Source organism: Bactrocera latifrons, unplaced genomic scaffold, assembly GCF_001853355.1.
Source record: "Bactrocera latifrons isolate USDA-ARS-PBARC rearing strain unplaced genomic scaffold, ASM185335v1 scaffold_51, whole genome shotgun sequence".
NCBI lineage: Eukaryota > Metazoa > Arthropoda > Insecta > Diptera > Tephritidae > Bactrocera > Bactrocera latifrons.
In genome coordinates, this window is record NW_017537168.1 from 265,238 (window position 1) to 285,367 (window position 20,130).

General features: G+C 33.3%; 7 protein-coding genes across 10 annotated transcripts; 4 read left to right on the plus strand and 3 right to left on the minus strand.

The window, feature by feature from the left end:
- Positions 1-175: 175 nt before the first annotated feature.
- LOC108973899 (protein SMG9) lies at positions 176-2,003 on the minus strand. Its single transcript, XM_018941411.1, has 4 exons — positions 1,944-2,003; positions 1,697-1,885; positions 572-1,640; positions 176-509 (listed from the first exon to the last, which is right to left on the minus strand). The coding sequence occupies exons 2-4, from the start codon at positions 1,733-1,735 to the stop codon at positions 229-231; spliced, it is 1,389 nt and encodes a 462-aa protein (XP_018796956.1). The 5' UTR covers positions 1,736-1,885; positions 1,944-2,003; the 3' UTR covers positions 176-228.
- A 118-nt stretch (positions 2,004-2,121) lies between these two features.
- On the plus strand, positions 2,122-3,372 carry LOC108973903 (protein KTI12 homolog). Its single transcript, XM_018941418.1, has 3 exons — positions 2,122-2,468; positions 2,523-2,863; positions 2,924-3,372. Exons 1-3 carry the CDS (start codon positions 2,204-2,206, stop codon positions 3,203-3,205), a joined length of 888 nt encoding a protein of 295 aa, XP_018796963.1. The 5' UTR covers positions 2,122-2,203; the 3' UTR covers positions 3,206-3,372.
- Positions 3,373-3,973: 601 nt separating this feature from the next.
- On the minus strand, positions 3,974-7,043 carry LOC108973900 (carnosine N-methyltransferase). Of its 3 annotated transcripts, XM_018941413.1 has the most exons (8): positions 6,958-7,043; positions 6,550-6,793; positions 5,766-6,018; positions 5,422-5,582; positions 5,209-5,349; positions 4,989-5,151; positions 4,621-4,715; positions 4,091-4,469 (listed from the first exon to the last, which is right to left on the minus strand). In XM_018941413.1, exons 2-8 carry the CDS (start codon positions 6,705-6,707, stop codon positions 4,091-4,093), a joined length of 1,350 nt encoding a protein of 449 aa, XP_018796958.1. In that variant the 5' UTR covers positions 6,708-6,793; positions 6,958-7,043. The 3 variants fall into 3 exon arrangements, with proteins under 3 accessions (XP_018796957.1, XP_018796959.1, XP_018796958.1); XM_018941412.1 differs by having other exon boundaries at positions 3,974-4,469; positions 6,550-7,008; XM_018941414.1 differs by having other exon boundaries at positions 3,974-4,469; positions 5,422-5,540; positions 6,550-7,007.
- Positions 7,044-7,307: 264 nt separating this feature from the next.
- Positions 7,308-10,041, plus strand: LOC108973898 (histone-lysine N-methyltransferase SMYD3). Its single transcript, XM_018941410.1, has 8 exons — positions 7,308-7,663; positions 7,745-8,050; positions 8,112-8,353; positions 8,422-8,552; positions 8,917-9,093; positions 9,167-9,452; positions 9,504-9,666; positions 9,730-10,041. The coding sequence occupies exons 2-8, from the start codon at positions 7,785-7,787 to the stop codon at positions 9,935-9,937; spliced, it is 1,473 nt and encodes a 490-aa protein (XP_018796955.1). The 5' UTR covers positions 7,308-7,663; positions 7,745-7,784; the 3' UTR covers positions 9,938-10,041.
- A 992-nt stretch (positions 10,042-11,033) lies between these two features.
- Positions 11,034-12,386, plus strand: LOC108973902 (torsin-like protein). The gene is made up of 4 exons (XM_018941416.1): positions 11,034-11,326; positions 11,384-11,652; positions 11,713-12,158; positions 12,221-12,386. Exons 1-4 carry the CDS (start codon positions 11,119-11,121, stop codon positions 12,339-12,341), a joined length of 1,044 nt encoding a protein of 347 aa, XP_018796961.1. The 5' UTR covers positions 11,034-11,118; the 3' UTR covers positions 12,342-12,386.
- On the minus strand, positions 12,338-13,088 carry LOC108973909 (39S ribosomal protein L30, mitochondrial). Its single transcript, XM_018941426.1, has 2 exons — positions 12,880-13,088; positions 12,338-12,819 (listed from the first exon to the last, which is right to left on the minus strand). Exons 1-2 carry the CDS (start codon positions 13,005-13,007, stop codon positions 12,405-12,407), a joined length of 543 nt encoding a protein of 180 aa, XP_018796971.1. The 5' UTR covers positions 13,008-13,088; the 3' UTR covers positions 12,338-12,404.
- An 84-nt stretch (positions 13,089-13,172) lies between these two features.
- On the plus strand, positions 13,173-15,650 carry LOC108973893. 2 transcript variants are annotated; one of them, XM_018941404.1, is made up of 3 exons: positions 13,173-13,741; positions 13,806-14,660; positions 14,730-15,650. In XM_018941404.1, exons 1-3 carry the CDS (start codon positions 13,313-13,315, stop codon positions 15,066-15,068), a joined length of 1,623 nt encoding a protein of 540 aa, XP_018796949.1. In that variant the 5' UTR covers positions 13,173-13,312; the 3' UTR covers positions 15,069-15,650. The 2 variants fall into 2 exon arrangements, with proteins under 2 accessions (XP_018796949.1, XP_018796948.1); XM_018941403.1 differs by having other exon boundaries at positions 13,806-15,650.
- Positions 15,651-20,130: the final 4,480 nt, after the last annotated feature.

A 20,130-nucleotide genomic window follows, 5' to 3' on the forward strand; every position in this document is an offset into this window, starting at 1 on the left:
AGGTGCATGCCCTCAATTCGTAGTCCTTATTTCGTTTGCCATAGTCGTCATCAAAAGTGGGGTCTCTCATCCGAGGCTGTTGTTGGGTTTTCATTGGGGTGGTTTTTTTACGTGGCGGGTCCCAAACCCAGCGCACAACCCTATGCAAATTATTTAAGCATTTTTATTCAATAAATTAGTTAAACGGTTCATTTCATGTATTTATTTATTTATATTTATGTACGTATTTTATTGTTCCCTCCAGTTTTCGTGCGTATCCTTCGCACTATTACTTTGACTGCCAATATGAACATTGCCCATCTCTAAATGTTTGCGTTGAATTTCTTCATAGGTGTTAAAGAATTGTTGTGTGTCCTGTGTCAATTTTGTAAGCAGCTCAAACCAAATAGCTTCAGTTAACTCGCTAGAGCCTGTATACATATCATTGCGTGGCGTCATGAAGACTAGTGAACGAAATTCGTAAATGATTTCGCGCAGCGGTTTGTGATACGTTGAATTGTCATGATTTTCTAAACATAAACATGCACAGTTGTAATCAAAGAATTAATTAGTACAAATCATATGTTTTTACCGTCTACTTCAGGCAATAAGAATGTGTTTATTTGCCGTTCTCCCTCCGTTGGACGTGTTTTCTTTTGCTTTTGCTGTTCGGCCGTTTGTCCCTTATATATACGCAATTGTGAATCCTTAAATAAAGCGCGCAACATACGATCCATACGCTCTTTCTGACTTGTTATGAAATCCTGACGTTTAGCACGATTCTTTACAAATAGCACATTAGGAAAATAATTGCTGACAAATGGTTTATTATCTTGTGTTGGTTTCATAATTTCGGCAAATTGCAATAATCGTATAAAATTCATATTAAAATAGTCGTCTTGCACCACAATCAACAAATGACACACTGATAGAAAACTTATTATCTGACGTAGATCATCCAATTCATTTGTGGTCATATCCTTACGGTAAGAATTGCACATCACCGGCGGGCTGTCAAGCAATATCAAACGATCTCCGGTTATAAACATATGTGTGGATTCGGTGCGTGAACGCGCCGAACACTTATGTGGCTTTAATTTTGTTGGAAAGAAGCTATCTTCTTCCACAAACAGTTTGAGGTAGTAATCGTAGTTTATATCATCGTTGGCTAGAATATTCATTATAGTGGATTTGCCAACACCTTGCGTGCCAACCACACCAACTACTAAAAAGTCCGTATTTCCTTTCATAAGTAATTTACGCGTACTAGCATTTATTGCACCAGTTGAAGATATGACAGTTGCAGGTCGTGTCATTTGTGGCAGCGGCTCAATTATCTGCACATTAGTTGCCGAATTTACATCATTCCCAGACACATTTGCTTGTTGTGCTTGCTGATGCAACTGTTCTTTAGTTGTAACTGGACTCACTCCACTTAAGCCCGGACTTTGAGGTACTTCACTACGTGTGACAATCATTGTTTTTAGTGGCGCTGTACTTGCATTTGCAGAAGTCTCTGCCACCTCTGCATCATCTCTCATTTCAGCGCGAGATTTAAGTAATATTTTTGGTTGCATTTCTGCTTCACCATTTCGACGTCCTGCTGAATCTTCTTCCACATTTCGTTTGGCTAATATTATAGGACGTTTATCTTCGGTTTGCTATCAAAATGGAGTTCATTTACAACATTTTGCAGAATATTATACAGGAAACAAACCTTAACTTTGCGATACCGTCTGCGCTTCCCGTCCGACATTGTGACCGAATACTTTTTTAATTCTTATTTATAATATTTACTATCCTTTCGAAAAAGCCTCAGCTCAGATGTGAAGTCAAATAAACAAATTGATTTACAGTGTCGTAGGCATGGCAATACTAACTGGGGTTCAACGCGTGAATATTATGCCTATATTCCAAATATGCAGTATTTATGAAATATTTTGATTTAGTACAAAACAACTTACTTTCTAAATTTGTGTTGGTCATGAGTTTATATTTTGTTTTATATAAATAATATTTTGAACATTTGAATAAATATAGTCCCCATCGAAATGTTAAGATACTGCGCCCTTGCTTTCATTATCAGCTGTTCAGTTCCCACACGCATGTAAACAATTGCAAATTCACCACGACTAGAAAACGCGGTGCAGGTTTTCCTATATTTTTAGTAAATTTAATGCTTATTGCTTTATAAAGTTAGAAAATCTTTTTAATACGCTTAACTATGCCTATGATAGTCATATCCGGTTTACCATCTAGTGGTAAAACCACTCGTGCTAAAGAACTGCAAAAATTTTTCTCTGATAAAGGCAGAAAGGTGCACTTCATCTCAGAAAATATTTCGATAGCCAATGCAGGTTTTGCGAAAAATGAATATTTCGCAGATTCACAAAAGGAAAAACAAGTGCGTAGCGATATCAAGTCCGAAGCGCTACGATTGCTTAATAAAGACGACGTAGTCGTCGTGGATGCGGGCAATTACATTAAAGGTACACAAATATGATCCTTATTAAAGCATTTTATATTTCTGAGCATATTGGTAGGCTATCGCTATGAGCTTTTCTGTGCAACAAAAGCTGCACGCAGTACGCAATGCACACTCTTCTGCGGCATACAAGAGACACGAGCCTGGGTGTTCAATCAGCAACGAACAGGTGAAGATGTAGTGCCAAACGGTACGAACAATATAACAGACAACTCTTATGTGCCTTATACACGCGAAATTTTCGATGCGCTATGTATGCGTTTTGAAGAGCCACACGGCAATTGTCGTTGGGATAGTCCACTATTTGTAGTGTTTCCAGACGATACACTTCAACTTGAAGCCATCCATGATGCGCTGTATGAATCAAAGCCATTACCGCCGAATCAAAGTACGCAGAATGTAAGTGCGACAATTGAAAAATAATAATTACTTCTAATTTTGCATTTAAATACCTATTAGCCACCACTAAGTGCTACGAATTACCTCTTTGAGCTGGACAAGTTAACGCAACAAATTATAGCGGACGTGTTGGCTGCGCGTAAAATCGGTAATACAGGTCCCGTGCCGGTCAAAGGTAGTGAGGTGAAAGTGGAAGTGCCAGCAGGCGTGAATGCTATACAGCTTAATCGTTTGCGTAGACAATTTCTCAATTATACCAAATTGCACCATGCCACCACAAGCACTTTAGATAAAGTGCCGCAATTGTTCGTGCAGTTCCTCAACTCTAATTGTAATGAATAGCGTATGTGATTTAAATAAATCATAAAATTTGTATTGTGTACAGGAAGTGTGACATTTAGTAAATTGACAGCACTATTACGCGTATTTATGTTTACATTATGATTTTATATCCCCATTTTGACAAACCTACTTTGAAAATAAAAACAAATACGTTTTTTACGCCGAAATATTTTCAACAACTGTTCCATTTATTTTTAATGTTATAAATTTGATTTTTTTTTTTGTTTTATACAAAGGTGTCTTAATACAGGCGTATTATCTCATTTATTACTATCATTAATGGTTGCAAAATTAATTAAAAAATAAAACGTTTTCCATTTAACTTTAACATATATATATATATGTATATGCATAGCATACGGAAAAAATCGAGATATTACGCGTGATTTTCAATAGTACGCACTATTTTTTTTTTAATTTTTCAAAAACTAGTAATATTAGTTTCTCAGCGTCATTCTGCTAATTGCCAATTGAAATTAAAAATTGTACTTCATACATTTGCATATTGTTAATACTTTACTTAAATAACTATGCGTTTATTACGTTGGTGTGATAACTACCCATTTGTACCGTGTACAGTTTGAATCAACCTAAAAACACATTTCATGTTCGAGAATTCAATTTCATTTGTCTAACCTGCCCAGAAAAGAGCACAACTTGTAGTTATATAATCTTATTTGGAGCTGTGTGAACTCATAGCCATTCCAACATATAAGCTAAACATAATATATTGTCGGAAACTTTGTTTGTTTTTGGTTTATCTATAACTTTATAGTCTGTTTAAACAGAAATCCTATAATTGCAAAATAACTAATAACTAAAAATTTTAGGCAAGCTAGTACCCTGCACAATTTGTTGTCTCTGTTACTTAAGAGACTGTTAGTACTATTGATGTTGGTAGGCATTCTTATAGCCATTGCTGAATATATCAACATAGTGATTATTTGTGTTGCTAGTGCTGCTACCGCCGGACTCCTCTACCTCATCGTCGCGTTGCGACAAATCATCTGTATTGTCACGCGCATTTTCGGGCTTTCGACAAATCCAAAACAAGCTTTCGTATTCACTTTTTAGCATAGACTGTGGATTCTGTGCGTACTTGGTGCGCATACCAGTCTGGGAACGCAGAAACTCAAAACCAACCATTTTTATGATTAACTCCAGGTTCTCGAAAGTCGGTTCAATACTATTTTCTCCTTGTATATCGCTGAAGTGGTAGAGTAGTGGACCTAAATTTACCCAAATACCGCCGGGTTTTAATATTCTAAAAAGTAAAAATGTTCAATTATAGTTTTACCGCTAAAACAAAAACAGACGGTAATTTTTGCGTGCACATATGCTTGATAAATGTCTTTATCAAGACATATAAGCATGCAATAAAATTTTTGTCAAGGCGTATTCGAAAATATTCGTACCTAAAAATAGCTTCAATGAAGTCCACAATATTATTGCCACAGTCAATAAAGAAGCACGTTGCGACACAATCATAGCAGTTTGGCGTTTTGTAGACCTGCAAGATAAAAAAAAAACTTTTATAATTTATAAACATACAAATGCACATATCAACTTGTAATTACAGGCATAAATAAATATATGTATAATTTTAAAGTGTTTCAGTAAATCTAATTATAAACTGCAAATACGCATATTTCCTTATAAAATATGGTATTCTTTAATTTAAATTATTTTTTCAATTTCACTGTTCTGCACTATTAAGATGCTAAACTTTAATAATAATTTTGTATATACTAAAGAGCAAAATACATGTAATTAATTTATATACCTCCAAGAAATCGCCCGCCGCTATCATTATATTTCCCTTTGGTGGATTCTTTGCCGGACAAATATCAGGAAAGCGTATTGGCGCTACCTGGTCGGCCATGCGCAAATTATTTACATATTGATGCACCCAGGGGTAAAGTGTATATTTATTTTCCTCAGTGCAACTAAAAAAAACTGAAATGCGTTAGTATAAAAGTTTTATGTCTGCCTGAAATACTTACAGATTCAAGACAAAGTATGAGGCAATTAACATGAAATATGAAAATTCATTGCCCTCGCATTCATAGCCACGGCAAGCAAGCTCGTAGGTGAGACGACCGAGTCCGGCGCCAGGCACAAGAATTTTTACCTCATTGAGTGCGCTGAAAAAATTGAAAGGAAACGGCAAGAGCATTAACTGTGAGATAATTGACATTTATCTTAGTTTTATTTACAATTCGCCAGGCTTAAAGAATTCCTCAACGGCGTCGATGATTGGTTTGTATGACTGCTCACGTTCCTCTGCGCAGGCTGCACTCCAATCGCGCGCAATTAACTTTAATGTCGATTGGGCCTTTAAAATTTTAAAAGGTTCAACATCAGCTTGCTCTGTTGCCTGTGGCAAGTAAGTATTTGATATGTACATAGTTTGCTATGGATTGCAATTCACAAGTTGCAACAAGTGCTGTTCAATTGGTACTAGACCATTGTGAAATGCTAAACTACACAAAACTTAAATGCCTTACTTTACAAATTTTTTCTTATGTGTCAATAGTAAATTCTATAAACATTTTCTTACATGTTCCATATCTTGGTGCCTTATTTTTGTAGTATGACCATCACTGTCTTGTTGTGCCAAATATTCGGATCCGCCCATATCCATAAATCCAACATTGTCACGCAGCATTTTCTTAATAACCTTTTGATTTTCATCAATGCAGTCTCTTATCACACGCAAATGATTGCGATATTTAACCAACATGTCCTGATGACGTTTGGGAAGACTATTGAGGTAGCTTTCAGTCTTGTTCACGCGCGCATAGCAATATTTTCTACAAAAATAATATTGGTTATCCATTTTGAAATGTTTGTGAAATGTTGTTATATTGGGCTATCATTAATCACTAAGTATGACGAAATAGTAGGAAGGATTTTATCTATATCGCCGGTACTGATATGCGTTAGCCTAAAGCTTGTAATAGATTATACTTCATCCTGGTTACCGCCTGATTATATTACTATTAGTAATCATATATGTAGTGGAAGCATTTTTCTAACTATATAGCTACATATATTTACTTACTAACGCTTATCGCTTGGCACATGCGCTCATACAATGAAATAAAGACACATTGTATATTCATTTTTTTTATTTGTAGCAATATTATTTTGTGTATGTGGAAAGGAAATAATTCAAAGATTCATTGTTGTCAATATCGACTACACGATTAGCCGCTTAGACTCATGGTTATAACCTCAAAAATTTTATTATTTACATCCTATGATAATTGGCACACAACCCCAGCCAAATCATCACAGGAAATTATTAGGTGCATAGATGATGAAAATATTTACATACTTACTGATAATAACGCAAGGCCGCTATAATCTTTTGCATATGTTTGCGATCTTCCTCCGCCTCTTCAAGATTGAGCATTGGCGGATCGGTAGCAAGTTTACTGTCGCTTGTATTACTGGAAGGGGACTTTCTTGAGCCTGACGACTGTTGAGTATCACTCATATTTGAACACGTTATTTTAAATGCACTGAAATGCTCAAACTTTTAAGAAAACTGTTCATTTGCCCAAAATGCTGACCACACATATGCTAGGGAAGTAGTACGCAATGTGGGTAAAATATATTAATTGTTAGATGGTTATGGGTATCGGATTTTTATAATGCACTATAACAAATCGAAAATTAAATACTACTTTGCCAACATACAAAAATATAATTATTTAAATTAAGATAAACGCAAGAAAACTAAATACCGTTCGATATTACACCACACAATCAGTAGCCGTAATTTTTCAACACAAATAACTTCCAATAAAGAACAAAGTCAGATGTGTTTTCGTACAATACCGAGTGCACACGCAAGAACTTTTTCGCAATTGATCAATGTGAATATGCGCAAATGATATAACTAAAAAGTTCAAAAATGCTTATTTCGGTCATGTAACTTTATTTAATAATTTCGTTTATCTAATGTTAATTTATATGAAAAATTTTCAAATGTCTCCAATTCATTTTTATTTGTCATTTTGTAATTGTTAAATTAAAAACCGGTTGCACCCTGTGATTGTCATAAATAAACAAAAACATTCCCCTCTCTGCCTACCTGATCCGGTAAATCAGGTGTATGGTTATTAAAAATAGACGTGTTTTGCATTGGTTTTATTTTCAATTTTGATCTAGAATATCGCTTTTGAATATAAAGGAAAACGTTTCAAAAATAGCTCATTCAAATGCGTCAGAAGTCGTCCATGCAGACGTGCCCACAAAAAGATAGTGCACGAATGATTGCTAATCAGAGAACTTTAAAATAGAACATAAGCTAAGTGGGTTTTAATAGAGATTTTACTTTTGCTCACTTTCGAAATAAGATAATTTTGTCACAATATTGTGTGAAGTTTTTAGTGTAAAGGAGTGTAATTAATTAGCATCGACATAAGCCGAGTCTCTCGAACATATCAGGTGAGTTACTACTACTCTCAAATATACTAATTCGGTGAATGATTAAGGTAATTTAAATTGTGTATATCTTTACATCTTCAGTCGTTCGAGGACTCGTTGACTACTAAGAACGTGAAAATCAATGCCAACTTTTCTACGCACGCAAGAGTTTGACAAGCTCTTAGTCGCTTTCCGCAGCGCAGAGCTGCCGGCGCCAAACGCTTTGAAAGCTACTTCCGATATCCAACGCACTGGGAAGTGCAATAAACAGGCGAACAGCAGTATGAAGCAAAATGTACCAAATGGCAAAGCCATTAAACGTGGCGATCGCCTACTTACCGAAAAACCATTTGCGTTCGTGCTGCAAGCCAGATATCGTAAAGAGCGTTGCGACAACTGCTTGCAATCGTAAGTGAAATGACGTGCAATTGAGAGAGTAACAAAATCCCAGAAAGTATTTTGTTTACAGCTGCAAGGTGCTGAAATGTGCCAACTGCCAATATGTGTACTACTGCAGTCGTGACTGCCAGATGCAAGGTTGGGTGCTGCATAAAATTGAATGTCCATTCCTAAAGCGCATTTATCCACGTAATGTGCCCGATGCTGCCCGCATGCTTTGTAAACTAATCATAAAATTAGACAAAGGGGGTGATCTGGTACGTGGTTATTACACAGAAACTTGCTCACGACGCTTCCGTGATATGATGTCACGTAAGTTTGTGTGATTCGTTGCAATCAAAATATATCAATAAATACATTATTTTTCCTCCACTTTGCAGATTATGCTGAAATAAAGAATGATGCACGACGCCTAGAGCATTTAGAGTCTTTATATGGAGTGCTGCAGGAAATGATGGGTGACAGTGTTATCGTGCCAAATCTAACGGAATTAACAAGTATCTATGGCAGGGTATGAATGAAATCTAGTAGTCGTTAAATGCTTTTAAATACGTCAGATATTTGTCTATATAATTCATTAAAATTACTATGAACAATTGTTATTGTTGCCCGTTTCTACGTCATTACTCTACGTTGAGTGAATGCCTCAACAAAGATTCATTTTGCTGGCAACTAGCCAAGAATTCGAGAAATGCGGAGCCATGCACTTGCCAAACAAATTAAAAAGAAAAAAATGTAGCGGTGAAATGTTTCGACAACACAGCTGTGGCGCTAATTAATTGACATGCTTGTTTAGTAATGCTTAAACCTATCTCATTGTGATTTGAAATTCCAAATTAAAATTTAGCGTTTAATTCATAACTTTTTTATTATAGTTAATAACGAATGGCTTCAGCATACTCGATGCTGAAATGAACTCAATTGCCACTGCAATTTATCTTGGCGTCTCGGTAACAGACCATAGTTGCAAACCAAATGCGGTTGCCACTTTTGAAGGTACTACGCTGCATATACATGCTATCGAAGATATCGAATGTTTGGATTGGTCCAAGGTTGATCAAATTGCAGGGCTTTTTCAAAATGAATTTATTTTTTAAATTATCAATTTATGCACAACCTTTACAGATCTTTATCAGCTATATAGATTTAATGAACACGCCGGCACAACGACGCGCTGAATTGCAAGCAAATTACTATTTCTTTTGTATATGTGCGAAATGCACAAATACAGCGGAGACGCATGAAATGCTTGCAGCTGCTTGCACCAATAAGAATTGTAATGAATTTCTGGATATAAATCTCAATAATTGCCCGCGGTGTGACGCTGGCGTCAGTCCGAAACACCGTAATGCCTACAACGAGGCAATGACAATCACGAAAACACATTTGGAGAATATGAAGGATATCGCCTGTGAGTAGCTGTTAGTGAATGTTTCATAAAAAATAAAATTAACTTATTCAGATCTGGATGTGTGCAAATTATGCCTTGCCAAGCAAAAAGGGTACTTACATCCACTAAATGTGTGGCATTTAAAAATATTAGACGCGGCCTTTGAAGCCGCTATCGATGTTTCTAAGTGGGAAGAAGCTTTGGAGTTTGGCAAGGAGCTCGTACCTGGTTTTCGGTAAGCAAAAAAAGGTATTATTTAAAATAAATTTTCATTTCATAAATATTGTTAAATTCATAGCAAGTATTATGGCGACTGGCATCCACTATTGGGTATGCTTCATTTGAAAATTGGAAAAATTCAATTGTATAAATGTCAGCTAACAGAGGCAATAAACAATTTGAAGGAGGCGCAAAAAATATTACAAGTAACGCATGGTCATGATCATAGCCTGCTGTGTGAGCAATTAAAGCCTATGCTGACGGAGGCTTTAGCTGAAAGTTTGTAATTTATTATTACTTTTGTTAAATTATGGGCATAATTATATCACCTTTATGTAGTTTACTTCAGGTAGTTTGTAAGAAATGTAAAAATAAAAAAATATATATTTTACCGTATTGTGTACAGGGGGGGAATTTTAAATATTTTAGTTGAATGTAAATGTGTAAATTTAATTTCGTCGGCCTAATGATGAGTGATATATACATATGCTTTCATCTTCACACCCTAGCACAATATCCATTGATTTGCGTCTTAAAGATATCTGAAGAAAAAAGTAGAGTCCGTTATAAGCAAATGCTGAAAATATTTAAATTTATATGAAACAACCGAATTCTTTGAGAATAGCTGATTTGTACATTATGTTATTTACTAACAAGCTACGTCCGAATTTGCAGTAATCCAATGTGATAATTATTGTAAAACAAAACCGTTTCCTATGGTAAGCTCTCCCATCAATTTCCTGTGTATATGCTCAAATACGAATTAAGCATCACACCGATTACATTTATAAGAATGCCAGTTTGGAATTATATTTGTTCATATTTTTCTTGCGTCATTTCTCATCCATAAGGAACCTGCTGACGTTCGCTTGATCAGGCATGAACTCATCATCATTGTTGTCTTTCGTTTTTAACCATGGTAGAAGGGTTTTTAATTGAAGTACAATAATAAGTTATTATTAATAAAAGTGGTTTTTGTTTTATTGACATAAATAATATCATGGTACAAGATGGTACTCCTCGTTATCTATGACTCGTCTACCGTGATAATATTTTTCCCAAGAGTAGCGATTGACATTTGTAGCATAAACAAAGTGGTGAATATTTCAAGTACGTAAAAGCAGTGCTGCATACACTTATGAAATGATATTATAATCTTTAATATTTCAACCTATTTTTCAATTTTATTTCACTAAATGTCACACAGTATAACAAAGTCCTAAAATATTAACTGAAATCATTAAATTATAAAATTCATCAACGAAATTATTTTTGACGTTTACCGTCACCGATGACGTTGCATTATGAATTGTTTCGGTGGGGTAAGATTTTCAGACAGTGTGGTGAATTGTTTTTTTTTGTTTTGCAAAAACAGATCTCCCAATGTCTAATTGAAGTGCGAGTATTTGTTAAAGCCGTAAAGTTAAATTATTTTAAAGTTACATTATATTCATATCATAGATAGATAATGCATTTTACGCCAATGTTGTATATATCTTTATACTTTTTGGCTTTAAGTTTTAAAGACGTTATCTGTTTTTTTGACCCGGTATCATTAACCGTTGGAGTCGGTGTTGGTCTCGGCGCACTAACTGGATTTGGTGTTCTCAAGGATCAAACCTATTGCCGATTAACTGAGTGTTGCAATGAGCGAAGTATACCAGGGGATGTTTATAGTATGTTAATGAAACCATTTTTGTGTATTTATTTGGGTAACATTTCTGCTATTTAAGAGCTCAAAGTAATGATACAGAAACGATTATTTGGTCAACACATTGTTAAACAGCAGTTGATATCAGCGTTAGAGGCGCATTTCAATCCTCGAAGTTCTTCACGAAAGCCACTGGTAATGAGTTTTCATGGTACACCGGGAACTGGTAAGAATTTTGTAGCTGATATGATTGCAGAGGCGCTGTATGAGAAGGGGATAAAAAGTCGGTTTGTACATAAATATACGGGAAGACTGGATTTCCCATTGCAAAAAATTGTTGGAAGTTATAATGTAAGTTAATGACAACAGTTAACAATAATTCAGAGAACTATAACCCTATTTTTTACATAGGAACGTATTTATAATGATGTGGTGACGGGCATTACAGATTGTCCCCGTTCATTATTTATTTTTGATGAAGTGGACAAAATGCCTGCCGGTGTCTTTGAATCACTAGCATCCTTGGTGGACTATAATGCACTTCCTAACAAGTTAGATGGCTCCAAAGCCATATTCATTTTTCTTTCAAATTTAGCAGGTGTACAAATATCTGATCAACTGGCAAAAATGTTAAAGAATGGTGAATTACGCGAAAATATTAAGCTAAGTTCTTTCGAACGAATACTACAAAAAGCTTCCTATAATTTAGAAGGTGGCTTTAAAAAAGCTGGTTTAATAGAGCAACATGTAATTGATCATTTCATTCCATTTTTGCCGCTTGAAAAGCAGCATGTCCACCAGTGCATATCAGCAGAATTTAATAAATGGGATCGAAGACCACAAGAGCAAGTGATAGAGTATGATTTTACTAACATTGAGAAATATAACAAATCGGATTTAACATTTTTTCTCATTTTAGGGATATGCTTAAAAAAGTGATTACGTATGATCGGGAGCATGGACTTTTTTCCACAGCAGGCTGTAAAACCATCGAGAAAAAAGTAGCAACAGAAGTTTGGATTGAAAAACGTTTGACTTAATTCTGATTGTTTTTTTTTTATTTAATAAAGTAATGCAAAATATAATTTTATTTTACTTTCTATTTACCATGGGTTCAGCCATTTCATTCGAGCATCACGTTTTAATAAATCTGTGTCTAAACGTTTGGGGTCTGATTCAAATGCTTCAGCTGCTTCTAAACGTTCAACGACAGGACCTATTTCCTTCGTAACAATACATTCTCCATTTTCCTTGAGAACGGTATGTTTAAGATCGTTCGCTGTGGGTTCACCATATGGAAAAATGATGGGGGTGACCTTTATCAAATGCTTTATCTTCCACAACATAGCATTTACATCTGGTATATTTTTTACTACAGTGAAATCACTCTGTTTTCCATCAAGCCCAAGATCTTTTAAAATACGCTTCTCCCAAAAGGGGTTACCCTTGACGGGTTTCACACGTTGAACACGGAAAAGCTTTGTAGGTTCAATTGGTGGGTCCTCATGTTCAGGGTTCCTTTTAAAATAGACAAATAGCTTATTGTACCTGCGTACATATTGATGACTATATACTTACATTGGATAATAAATGATTTTGCCATATTTCTTTCCATCTTTATATAAGAATTTCTTATTGTGTTTGCCATATGCTCGAACTAATTGTGTTGTTAAAGTAGCGGGTTGTAAAAATTTATGTAAATCCATTATTTTTTTATTTGAAACAGAAAAATGCTCATGAAAATCCAATAAATGTGCTGAGGTTATGAAACAACAAAAATCAGCTGGTCACAAAGTGTGGTGTATATTTTTAGTCAAAAATGACAGTACGTATAAAAATGTATTACTACTGAATGTACGGTTGGAAAAATGAATTGGCGGTAGATGAGTGAAATTCAAAATGGCCGTCGTAAAAAAGAGTAATTGATTTCCTTTGGCTACAAAATATTTTTAGAGAATGTTTAATATTGTTTATAAATGCTGATATATAATTGATAAGAAATTTGGTCAAAATGCCTCAGTCAATAGTGCAGAGCGGAGATGAGGATGTATTTCGTACACTAAAACGCAAGCGAAAATCTGAAGGATGTTTGGAGTACGCTGCAGATGTTACTACTGACAGAAATACTTGCTTCACCAATTCGGCTTTCAGCTCTACGCCGAAAAAAGTAGTGCTACGCAGGCGTGCGCAAACCCCTTTAACGGATGTTGTTCTACAAGAACCTTGCATGGAAGTGAAATCAATTTCAGATATAATTAATGGTCCAGTTAAAAAGACAGATTCGACTAAAATCGGTGGTGATGCGCTTTCGCAAAATCCCTACGAAGTTCAACGCAAACCGCCCAAGAAGAAAAAACGTGAATCGGAAATAGTTGAAGCATGCTTTGAAAATCCAGCATTGAATTTAGAGCTGCCTGAAAAACAATTTAATCCGTATGAAGTAAGACTTCTAAATTACATATATCCTAGAAATTTTGAAATAACAATTTAACCGCATCATTCAGGTTTTACGTGATGTGTCGGCAAAACAAACTAACGTTGCTCAAGCTAATTGTTTTGTAAATACAGCCTTAAATCTACGAACACAGGATGTAACTGCAACAAGAAACCCATTTGAGATCCAACGTTGTCAAAGCGTTGCGACAACTACTTCTTCTGTCCGCGTTGAAAACACTGGCATGGAAGTTGGCCAAGTAGTTCCAACTGATTTAAAAATATCGTTGCCTTTTAAGCCTACTCTTGGTTGTCGCATAGATTTCACCAATATACCTATAGAAGATCTAACGGCTAGCAAGATGCTGGCGGATAAATTAGTATTTTCACCAGTTTTAATGTTGCCGAAACGTTCATTGGATTCCACAAGTGAGGATAGTAGTATGGATATAGGTAAAGAGTTAGATCGTTATCAGCTGGAGCTGGAGAATAGTATCAATGAGGCGAAAATGCGTAAGGCTGTAGGTCCTTGTACGAAATCGACTTTAAATGTGAACGTGGAGCAAAAAATTACATTCAACCAAAAATTGGCCGAAATAGCCGAAGAAGATGAAGAAAATGATTACAATGAAGAAAATGTGAAAAAAACTAAAACTTTGCATGAGTGTACAATTCAATCTCGTATTGAATTGACTGGTAAAATACAAACTGAACATGTTGAAAGAGAATCAGGTATGGTTGAAGAATTAAAGAATGAAGATGTTGCATATGATTCTGACTCGGATGAGGACGAAATTGACTTCAAGGCGCCAGCACCATTTGTGCGTGCATATCAACGCGCTGCAACAACACTTGTCGCTGGTAGCAAAGGGTCTTTGCACTCCAATGGTTCAAACGACTCAACCGATCATAAGAAACCTCTGAATGTACGTAATTTAATACGTAAATCTTTAAGGAAACTGATGCATCCAACTAAGCATGATGATTTATTTAAGGCTAATTCTGATGAGAACGAAATATTGAACATTGAAATAGGTGGAAAGGAAAAGCAACATGCGAGCGCATATCAAATTATACGAAATAGTTTAAGACGCAAAACAACCGTCAATCCTTCAAATCCTGCTCAGGAAACGCCGGCTGCAAAAGCGGAAATATCCATAATTGATAGCAGTGAACGCAGAATGAAACTTACTGCAGCGATTTCAACGAATACAGAAGGTGAGCGAAAACACACATTGCGCAACAGCTTGCGACGATCGACACGCGAAATGGGGCAACATTTGATGAAAACTGTGTTTCACAAAACTCACGAAGCTTATGAACTAAGCAAGTGATCAGATTATATAAGGTGTGGTCTACTACCACACACCACATTTTATTATTTAATTTTAAAAACACAATATTAAGCACCCAAAGATGAGAACTATGAATGATAACTGAACTTTGACGCACCAATGTTGCACCTTTAATTTTTTTATATACTATATTACGCTAAAATATGTTTTTTAATTAAATTATTTACGCTTAAATAAACGTTTTCTAGGAACCTTAAAGTTCAAAAAAAGTTCAAATATGAATTGACTTGACATAAATAGTCCGGTGTAAAGGTCAATTTTCTGCAGTATTTGTGCTGGTATAATTACCATGTTAAATTGACTTTACCTTAAATTTACTTTACCTCGAAATAACCTTGCTTTGAAATTAAGAATTATATTTTTTTTTTATTTTTATTTTAGATTTATGTTTGTGTATTTTTGGAAAATGTCCATTCATTTATTTTTTAATTTATTTTCATTTATTACACTTCCTTCGTCAATAATCTGCAAAACCTTCAGCATTGTCAGTGTTTGTTATTATTTTGGTTTTTTTTTTTTTGTTTGATTACAACATTAATTGTTTACAATTTATATTTTTGTTTTGAGTTTTAACTGTTTGCGAATTTGTAATTTTTCATTCATTCGAAATTTAGTTATTTACTTATTTTGCTACTACGTTATCTATGAATTGCAATTTTTTGCTAACTTAGATCCTAATGATTTCTCAAACAATCTATTGGTTTTTTTTGTTTATCAAATTATTCTTTTAATTATTTTAGTTCTTCAAAGTATTTGCACTTATATTTAAGTATTTCAAGTTTCTACTTAAAGTAATTCAATTTGTTTCAACGTTATTTGATTTTGGTTTCATTTCAATGTTGCATAATGTTGATTGACAACTTTCGATAACTATATAATTATTACTACGAATGACGTTTGTCGTTTGTCGTATGCATTAACGTACATACATGCATATTTAAATAACTAGCCTAATGCATTTTGTATGCTTTAAATTTATTTATCGTCCTCAATGGATATATTTAATAATATTATTGCGTAATAATGTATAATACTATGTAATAATAATTCCACTACATGTAAGTGTGTGTATGTTAATGTATATATTTATATAGCTTGGATTTTTGTTATTTTGTTTTATCTTTTTTAACGATTTACAGACTCACAAAACGGCGAACCATTAATTGCTATTAAAGTTTGTTTTTGTTTCAATTGGTGTCATGCCCATGAATATAATTTAGACGAGCACTTCATTAATAAAGAATGTATAGAAAAAGTTACACTTTTATGTTCTCATTGCTTAAGCATTCATGGAAATGCTGAAGGTGGTTTCAAACAAATGCAATAAGTCTATTTTTACGGTGGAAAATCTATAAAGTTGAAATTAATTGTAGAAATAACGCCTGACATTTGTTAATTGCTATAAATAATATTGAAATATTTTGTCATGAACGATTTTTCAACGAGCAAACCTAACTTACACATTGGTCTGTAAAATATTAACTTTAATTGGTTTCTTTAATTTTGCTTATTTTTGTAAATTCTATTTTAACCTTTTCTAATACGTACACTACCTATTTACAGCTCTGCTTCAAGTACTTCATACATTTTTCAACGCTTTCGCTTTATACATTACATAAATTATCAATAACACTACAAGTTTTAAGTATGGATGGCTACAATAGTTTTTTCTGCAATAATTGAAATAGTAGTTCCAAAATAATTTAAATGAACGCATGATGAAAACAAAGTAAACTTATCGATTTTGTTATCGACTAACACTTCTCTATCCTATGTGCATATTTGCCGGCTTTTTAATGCATGCTTATTGAAGTTAAAACAAAATAAACTTGGGGGAAAAGTATGAAAGCTGTCTCTCAAGGTATTATTATTTTTTATATCAAAAATAACATAAAAAATAATTAGTTGATTTCTGCTAGGGCAATGCCTGTGTTTATGATGCCTATGTGCATATTTGCTGGCTGTTTTACGTATGTTCAGTGATAATTAAGCACAATTAACTGGAAAATTATGATAACTGGAAATCAAGGTATTATTATTTATTATATAAAAATAATAAAAAAAAAATACTTTTAGTTAGTGTAATGCTTGTTGATTTTGTAAAGTAGTAAATTGTATGCTGTCATTTGCTTTGCGTTAATTTGTTACTAAAAAAACAAACAAAAAAAAAGTTTAATAGTTTATTATTTTTTTGTGTAACATTCTAAGTTTTTGTTGCTGGAATGTGTATGCTAATACTATTTAAAAATTGTAATTTGATCTGTATTGTTCTGTTGTGACTAAGTTACTGTCTGTTTTTTTAGCCAACCTGTGTGCATTTGTTCTGTATATTTGTGTTTTTAAATGTGCTTTCGTCCTACACTTAATTTATTTGCATCTGCACAGCAGAGAATTTTTTTAAATTCAATAATTTACTGGGTAATTTCGAAAAATTTTTGGCTCTAAATTTGCGCTTACTTATGACTATATGTTTCATGTTACTTTGTATATTTAAATTTTGTTTTCGTTTAATGTTTTTCTATTTAAAGTATTTGCTCAGAGTCTACTAGTTAATAAGTCCACAAGTTTAGGTTTCAACATTTTATTTGCTTTGATTATAATTTCGCCTCATTTTTCGTGTGACATTTTCTTAACTGTATGTAATTTATTTATTTATGTAGAGTTGAAGACAGCGCATACATTTAGACACAGCGGGTGCGTAAAAGTGTGAGAGAGAAATAACTATGCTAATTAAGAAAGTGCGCAAAGCTTACGCATAATATATTGTTTGGAGCTTTTTGCAAACAAATACACAGGTAAGCCAGTTTGGGGTAGTGTTTCAATGTGGGGTGTGTTGAAGGCTAAACGCATTGCAACCGTAGTTGACAAGTGGAAAGCGTCAGGTAAACTATGTGCTATTAGTGAGTTATGCGGAGTGTGAGAAATTTTGGCGCGCAAAGTTATTTTGAAACGGTTTCGATAACATTTTATTCTTTATTAAAAGGACTATGTGGTAAATTTCGGCGCGCATGCGCGAATGGTTGTATATTTCTTGTGGTTTGCTGTGCGTTTTACATATGTACATTGTTTATGGTGTGAGTTGTATTATTTTTAGAACTATTTTGATTTGTGAAGCAGATCTATATAGACGTCAACCAGTTTTTAGTTTTTCTTTATTTTATTATCAATATTTTTTTAATTTATTATACAGTTGGTTTCACTATTTTTTCGTCCCAAAAAATCTGAAAAACCATAATAATACGTACACACATACATACATACATACATGCATGCTTTATTGTGAAAAAAATAATAACTGTAAATAATTATTGGTTTGTTGTTTTTATTCATAATTGTGTGCAAATTTGCTTAGCATACATTAATTATTAAAAAATATATAAATATTTACATATACAATTGGCATTAAAACTTAGGCGCTTAAGGTTAGAAACATTATCTCTATGAAAATGGGACTTTTAAATGGTGTGTCTTGTTGAAAATTGTGCTCATTTTGCTTTTTTGTTAGTCTAAATAGTCATAACTACTTTCATATGTTTTATGCTTTAACTATAGTATATCCTTGTAATATATATATATATATTTTTTTTTTGTTTTTAAATGCAATTATAGACCTGAATACGGATTTTTGAGTTTAAAAAATTCACTACACATTAAATTTCGATTTAATGCTCCTGCAATGCGAGCTTATTACTGAGTATACTAACATGCTGGCAACGCTTTACAGTTGTTGTTTGTTATGTAAGAAACCCGTTACTCGCAACTGCTTTACAAGTGATAGTTTAACAGTAATTTAAAAATTATTTGGTTTTTCTGTTTGGAATTCTATTTAATTTGTGTCTATTTCATAAATTTACAGTGTATTTATTTTATAAGTTTTAATTTCATTTCGCACAACTTTGCTATTGTTCATTTTTACATATTTAGTTCGTTTTTCTCTCGTATGGTTTTTTGTTTTTATTGACGTCACAAAAATTTTATTTCGCTCGCTAACACACTTCGGAATTCATAATAATAATTTAAATTAAATGTGTTTAAACACAAATATAGATTTTATGTAGTTGTGGGGTGTGAGGAAATTTCAGTACACATGACAATGTTGCCAAAATGTTTTGCGAAAAATTTAAGTTTTTAAAAACAATTTGATTTTAGTTTCTAAATTTAAAAATATTTTACATCGGCAATTTTTTTTTTGTTACATAAAATGATTTAACTTTTTTGCTTTAGCTGTCAGCTATAATTAAGTTTTGGAAATAAAAAATGTAGCATTGCCACGTTTTTAAACTTGTGCTAACAAAAAATAATAATGAAAACTATAATTATAAATATTTTCAATTTTTCTTTGAACTTGTCATTGCAAACAAGATAATAAAATCTTAAATCATAAATATTTTCTGCGCCATATTCCAATTGTAATAGCACTGCGCAACGATTTTTTTTAGTGTAAAAGTATATATATTTGTTTTGTATTAAATTCATAAGCACAGTATGAACGTATATTTGGTGAAACATTTTTGCTAATTCTTATAAGTATGCGTTATACAGCTTAATTACTTACAGCATAACTTAAATAAATATTTGACAATATTCGTTTTATAGTTTTATAGTAAAATTATTTTATAGGAATATTTTAACTAAAAATGCAAATTATAGCTAATAAATTACAAATGCATACAATGGGCAACACTCAACAACTTACGGCAAATATAACGGTAATATATTAGAGAATTTATTACCCTTCAATGCAACAACATAATATGTAGCAGCTTAAGTGTTTTAACGGTGACTTAATTAAAGAACTAACGTTGAAAGTTTTAAATGAAATTGTGTCAAATGTTGTGCATAGTTTTTAGCATGACTGTACGTGTCTGATTCCAGCGCGTCACAGTTTGTTGGCGAAAGCGTGCTTGCTCTTCTTACTCATTTTTTTTTAATAAAAATACATTTAAAGTTATGCATAAATATTTTTAAAAATTATTTCAAAAAAATTTTGAGCAAAAGCTTATAAAACTTTTGATAAAATTATATTATAAAAAATTAATAA